We start from the raw sequence: 6,716 nt of genomic DNA on the forward strand, positions 1-6,716 counted from the left end.
GCGGACGTGCGGTGACAGCAGCGCACATGGCGGTGGGGGGGGTTCAGCCACTCCCCGTGACAGCCACCCCCTCTTGTCTCCTGGTGAATGGAGAAACACACTACCTACGGTCCACGCCTCCTTCTCTTTATCCACAGCTCTGCCTCCACACCGTCAGCTTCGTGTCGCCTCCATCTGCGCGCTGATTTAATCCAGGACAGATTTGGGCAACTGCACTAAGAGGATCCGTCAGAAAGTAAACCAGCGCTCCCAGCGCGCTTCAGACTTTTTTGACCCACAGGCTCTTCGGGTATCACCTCTCTGCCTGGCGAGAACATTGTGTCCTCAGTTGGAACAAAATGACAGCCAAGCATCGGAAAGGGAAAAGCAACCACAAGCAGGAGGACAACTTTTTCAAAAATGAAGCGATTGAAACAGAAGTTCGCCCTGGAGGGGTAAACAACTCCACTCCGCTGGCAGTTTTAATCTTGATCATGGTGGTCGGCGGGGCCGCTGGCGCATGGTTCTTTTTCCAGCAGCACCAAACTTTAACCTACTTAACAGACAACCTGATGGGCATTCAGATGAAGATAGTGAAACTGCAGTCCTCTCATGAAGAGCTGCGACAGTCAAAAAGTAAGGTAAGGACCTGGACTGATTCAGTTACCCACTGGAGCGTGAACTGCTCTGAGGCTTGCAGACCAGAATGACCTCATGGCCTCTTTAATGAATGAACTATAAATCTTACTTTCACCAGCCTACAACTGAGACAAACCCTCTTTGAAAAAAAAAAGGAAACAAGAAAAGGCATTAGGATGCATGCAAGTTGCAAGCAAGGAAAGTTAAGAGGTGCAGGCCTTTCTCAGATTTCAAAAGGCCAAAAGCTTCACTGGTGTGAACAGAAAACGCTGCTATTTCTAACATCCCCACAGCTGCTGATGTTTGTAATGAGGATCAGTCCAAGACCCACAGGAGCACTGGCTTTAACTTCTGCCATTTATCAATGTCTTTTCCTTTCAAAGGTTTTCTTTGGGAAATGTTTTCATTATAATATCAGACACACAGACCTTTTGGCTGTGCAGAAGATGCTGCTAAAAATAATCATAAACAAGACAGTGATGTGCCAATGCTATATTTAGTCTGATTTTGATACCAAACACCAGTGCAGAAGCTGTGCACAGGCCATGCGAAGGATGGGAGAACAGAAGGGGATGTTTGTTAAGCATCTGTGATCATCTGTCTGCATGAATCAGCTGAACTTATCATATTCCACAGTTCCTGTAAAGTACAGAGTATTCCACCTGTTTACGAATCACGGAGCAGCTTTGGAAGACGAGCACGTTTTCAGGCGCAGAGCCAAACTAAATCCACTCTCACGCCTTCCCTTCCTCGTGTGGCTGCTCACTCAGCCCAGGAAAGACAGTGTGGTTAAAGCTTTGCACCAAAACAGCTCTGCTAGCTCAGTCTTGTTGAGCAAATATTTCCTACCCAAGCAGCAAGCTGTTGCTGACTCATGAGCTTCCAAAGTTTGAGGATGGTGCAGGGATGTTCACTCATTCAGGCATTTTAAGAACAGCTATGCAGAAATACTGCACAGTCCTGTTTAGCATGGCTACAGTGATTCCAGCTTTGGTTCTGATCAACTTGACTTGACTGGGGAAGGAATCATTCTATTCCACTGTGTTTTTTCAATAACTTAATCTTTTTTGCCTTATTTCTTTCATTCCTTTTTACTTCTTTCAGATTTAAGTAGAAATCTTCCTTCCTTAAGTAGAACTTCCTCCCTGAAGAAGAAAAGTCCTTCCTCCAGGCATCTCATTTGACAGGAGAATTTATGCAAATCTAACCAGACTGGTTTAAAAACAAGTTTCAATAATCCATTCATATGTTTATTGTATAGCTGACTTCATTTAACATTCAGAGGGATTATAGAATCCTTTTAGTTCAGTGTTTTTCAACCACTGTGCCGTGGCACACTAGTGTGCCGTGAGAGATTATCAGGTGTGCCCTGAGAAATTACCCAATTTCACCCTATTGGTCTAAAAAGCAGCTCTGTGTTCATCAAAGCAGGACCCAGTGAAAGATAATAAAATTCCATGTTCTTGTGTTTATCTGATTTCTATTCAAGAGGCTTTGACAAGATGGACTTTACATTAATAATATGGACTTTAAAAAAAAAAAAAAAAAAAAAAAACATTTTGGTTTGTGGTGTGCCTTGTGATTTTTCAGTGTGCCTTGTCTCAAAAAAGGTTGAAAAACACTGTTTTAGCTCATCTTGGCTTAAACACCACTCCTGTGTCTTGTTGCAGCAGCACGTTTCAGAGGGTGTGGAGACTCGCCTGGCTGCTCTCGAGGAGTCTTATGCACTTACTCAGAAACAGGTGGGAATGGCTCTGGCTACAGCCGAACAGCTGAAGACGTCTGACCTCCCAGCCCAGGTGCTGTCCCTCCACACGGAGATGAAAGCCCGTTTGGCAGAGGTACAGCAGGCCACAGTGTCTCTGGAGCAGCTCAGCCAGCTGCAGAGCACGCTCCAGGAAAAGAGCGAGGAGTTTGAGGACATCAGGACTCAGGTGGCAGGCTTGGCCACACTGAACGGCAAACTGTCCCGTAAGGTTGAGGTGTTGACAGAGAGCCTGGGAGCAGCGGAGTCGATGCTGGGTGAGAAAGTCGGTCAGATTGCAGCGCTCAGCACCACTCTGGATGGACAGACTGCAGAGGTGCTTGCAATGAAGGATCAGCTGGACAAATACCAGGCTCAGCTAGAGGCCAGTGTACTGGAGGTGGCTACAGTCAGGTAATGTATTAAAAAAGAGGGGAAAAGGTGCTTTTAAAGCCGTGTGGAGAAAATAGCTCACTTCCTCTGACCCATAACTTAATGTTGGCTTAGTCAAAGCGCTCTTGGCTGCCTGCGTTGCTTTGTTGTTATAGGCCGTCGTTGCTTAGCCTCATATCCACATTATGAGATTTCCCTGATCTGTGTAAACATTTCCTTTGTGTTGAGGACTTTTGAAGCTGATAGGTTGGGTCAGAATATTCTTTCTATGTAAAATGAAGCCTCTTTGAAGCCCCTGTAGACATCAGTCATTTAGCTCCAAGTCTATCAGACTGAAAGAAAACCAAACAATGAAACCATTAGTGACCTACCACCAGGATTTAGGATGATCTTCTAAATGATATTACAGGACAAATTCCCTTCTGTCTTTCAGAGAGTTGCTTGAGAACGAACAGTCTCTGGGGCTCCAGCAGGCCAGTGTAGAGGAGCAGCTCAATACGGTACGTCAGAGTCTGCAGGATCACAACTCAGCAGCCCAGAGTCTTCACTCTGAACTCAGGACTCAGTTGGAGAGCATACAGAAGCAGGTTACCCAGGTAACCAGTGCACAATCCAGTCAGATGTAGCCTGATGATCTATTTTAATTCTCATTTTCTTCCACTATGTTCATAAAGCCACTCCTGTAGCCGTCTGTATGAAGCAGTTTTAGAATCAGTTGTTGTCTTGGCTTCAACTATAATGGCAGAATGTGGCAGGCTCACACACGTGCTGTCGCTGCACATGGTCTCTTTACTATTTCTGTACACTCTGTGCCCACAGGGAACAATAATGAGATTTTCATGTCATTAACTCGAAGGAACTAATTGCTTGGCACAGATTCATATCTGCACTTGTACTGCCATTCATACAACATAGATCCTTCTTCTGTATGTCATTTAGATCTTATCGCATTCACTGAGACACCGCGGTGTCCTCATAACCAACCGTGACATCAGTCTGCTTTCCTTGTCTTAGCTGGTGGGAGAAACACAACCTCCTGCTGAGACTTTGGAGCAGACGGAGGAACATGCTGTTGCAGCAACTGAAGAGGAAGCAGCAGAGGCAGCTGCAGCTGAAGAGGAAGAGGAGGCAGCTTCTGCAGAAGCTGATACAGAAGAGGAAGATATCATAACAGAAAACTCAGAAGAAGATGAAGAGACACCACCTGCAGGTGAAGAACAAGACCCATCCTCTGTAGAGGATGAAGGCACAGATGCAGCTGAAGAAGGAAAGGCAGTTTCACAGAATGCAGCTCCTGCGGAGCAGGAGGACTCTGAAACCGAAGAAAGTGTTGCTGAAGAGGAGGTAGAGGCCGCAGAGGAAGATGAGACAGAACAGGATGAGGCTGCTGCCGCATCAGAAAAGGAAGAAGAGGGCATGAGCCAGACGGAAGAGGAGGCAGACGTTGTAGAAGAGGAGAAGGAAGCTGATGAGGAAGAAACTCAGCTGGAGTCGGCAGTAGATGAAAACCAGGAAGTGCTCGATGAGGATGAGAGGGAAAAAGGAGAGGAGGAGGAAGATCTTAATGTGGAAGAGGAACAGCAGGATGTAACAGCTGAAGAAGAACCACAGGAGCCAGAGGAGGAGGAAGAGGAGGAGGAGGAGGCGGCGGCATCAGAAGATGACGCTTCACCAGAAGACAAATGTAAGAAAAGACAAGTTTGACATCATTGCAGTGGTTTCTGATGAAATGTCTTTTCATACATCATCCCACCGTCTCCTGTCTTTGTGTTTTACAGAGAACATGTTGCCAAAAGGAGATCTTTTTCCATGCTGGAGATTTCCACCAACAAGAATGGGAACTCTCTGACTAATGTCACTTTCTATAACATGACAAAAAAAACTGTAGGAAGGCGTTATTGTTTGCTGTTTAGGTGCAGTATTTATTACCTGGTTGCTCTCTGAGAGGAACACCTAATCAGAGGAGTGACGTCACTATAGGCTGGAGTCTGAGTGCAACTAGTACCTCAAATGTCTGATGACTGTTAATCAATCACTCACTTAGGTTTTTACCAGCCAATAGCAACCTTTAAAAGCCTTAATCCACTAAAGACTGTTTCTCTACAGAATATCCACTCGTCCTAACTCCCATTTGTTCCTCTAGGTTAGTTTTCTGCGCCTAACCACACCCCCACCTAACCACAGCACTTAAAGAAGCCATACGGAGAAGCCAATGCCTAAACTGCTTATCAGTGCACTTGAAGCTATAAGTAATGTCTGTCTGGTGACATTAAAATATGATTTGTTTGGTTACTGCCTGAAATGCATAATGAGTGGGGAAAGAAAGGGTTGTAACTTATTTTGTCCCTGATGTTTACATGAGCAGAATCGTCATCTAGCATAAGACAAGAAAAGCATTTTTGATATGATTAAAAAAAAATGTTTTAAAGTATGACTTACTGTAGTTTATGTTGTTCTTTGTTTCATGTCATTTTTAAAATATAGAATTTAGGTTATTGTCTCCTCCCCAACTTTTTAAGCAATGGCATTTTCTAGTGAGACAAATTGCATCTGTGGTGTAGTTGGAGACGGCCAGCTCTGAATGCTCATTAAACTCTGAGAGGAAAGACAACTGCTGGTTTCACAAAGACAAAGTAAAGTACCTCAGGGACAAATTGTTCTTTATGTAGATGGGGGAACCGTCACAGATCTCAACCCCAGTTGCATCATAAATCGTCGGTCCCATACGAACTCTAAGTTATATGAACATCACTGTGTAAAGCTGTTTGACAACGTAACACATTTCCAGTAAACTTGCATGTGGACAGTTGTATGAAGGTACTACAAACAACCAAAGCTACTCAGGTTCAACGACATTTTGGGTCTAATACAACTACTGCTTTACAGGTTCCTGATTTAAAGTTTTTGTCGCAGCATCTGCCGTCATTGATCGAAATGAAGCCACATCGATCACATCAGAAAAATGAGCAGGGAGTGCCGGTTTTTATAGATCCTTACCCTGCTGAAAATGGAGGACTAAAAGAATAAAGGCTTAAGCACATGGCCACATCAGAAGGATTTTCCTTAAGATGCTCTGAAGAAAAAATCTCAATGTGAATTATTAAACAGTGCATATAAAGTAATAAATGTTGAGTCTCTGCTACACACAGAATGAGACATGTGACCAGGACAAAGATGGTATCATTTACTGTCTATTTGTGTTTTTACTAAACGTGACTTTCATTGTGTCAAGGCTTTGGCAACTTGTCAGCAGAACGTTTCTCCTGTTTTTCAAATAAACCCTGGTTCTTTCCTTTTTATATCCTGGATTCTGTGGTGTGTTGCCTTCATTATGACCAGCGTGTGAAGCCGGGTAAAGGCTGCTCTGCTTTCCAGGGGTATGGTGGCTTTTGCGGTTTTATTGATTGATTCCTTTATTTTGAACAGTAGTTGGATTATAACTCAAACATAGATACAAAGCAAACAAAATTAAGAGATGATGCAAAAATAAAAACCAACAAAGGAGCAATCTACGTGTTTGGAAAGGAGTAGGAAGAAGTGTAAGATTTATTAAATCCTGCTTCTTTTTATAAATGCCACATAATACACATAACTCACACAAATACGTAAACTATGTTCATCAATCCAAATATAAGTACATGAGCAGCTACAGGGTTTATTTGTACAGCAACATTAGGTTAAAACAAAGACATGCAATAAAAACACTTCAACTTAATAACCCCCATTTTGGCCCATCACAAAACAATCAGCCAGACAGGCAATGACCATCATGTAACAAGCAAAGTAAAACTTGGTAAAAACTGAGTGGAATCACTTAAAAAACAAAAGAGATGTGAGGATCCAGGACTTAGTGTAAATGTGGGAAAGAAGAAGGTTACTCGAGGAGGAAAACTGCAGAATGAAATGGAGTAAAGTTACTGAGATGTACATGCGGAAGTGAACTTATAACAAACAAGCAAAG

At 43.4% G+C, this 6,716-nt stretch overlaps 1 protein-coding gene across 3 annotated transcripts; it reads left to right on the plus strand.

Moving 5' to 3' along the window:
* Positions 1-46: 46 nt before the first annotated feature.
* LOC306754766 (uncharacterized protein) lies at positions 47-6,063 on the plus strand. Of its 3 annotated transcripts, none has more exons than XM_079238848.1 (5): positions 47-620; positions 2,289-2,776; positions 3,189-3,255; positions 3,770-4,439; positions 4,534-6,063. In XM_079238848.1, coding segments are annotated over exons 1-5 (1,509 nt in total). In that variant the 5' UTR covers positions 47-338; the 3' UTR covers positions 4,536-6,063. The 3 variants fall into 3 exon arrangements, with proteins under 3 accessions (XP_079094974.1, XP_079094973.1, XP_079094972.1); XM_079238847.1 differs by having other exon boundaries at positions 2,292-2,776; positions 3,189-3,351; XM_079238846.1 differs by having other exon boundaries at positions 49-620; positions 3,189-3,351.
* The last annotated feature ends 653 nt before the right edge of the window (positions 6,064-6,716 follow it).

This window comes from Telmatherina bonti, assembly GCF_933228915.1.
Source record: "Telmatherina bonti genome assembly, chromosome: 4".
Classification (NCBI taxonomy): domain Eukaryota; kingdom Metazoa; phylum Chordata; class Actinopteri; order Atheriniformes; family Telmatherinidae; genus Telmatherina; species Telmatherina bonti.

What these genes read in the sequence shown, in the direction of transcription:
- LOC306754766 (XM_079238846.1), top strand. Translation starts at nt 339, where the DNA reads ATGACAGCCAAGCATCGGAAAGGGAAAAGCAACCACAAGCAGGAGGAC. An exon ending in CTGGAGGTGGCTACAGTCAG is followed by an intron (nt 2,777 to 3,188) that starts GTAATGTATTAA and finishes TCTGTCTTTCAG; the next exon opens with AGAGTTGCTTGAGAACGAAC. An exon ending in TACAGAAGCAGGTTACCCAG is followed by an intron (nt 3,352 to 3,769) that starts GTAACCAGTGCA and finishes TCCTTGTCTTAG; the next exon opens with CTGGTGGGAGAAACACAACC.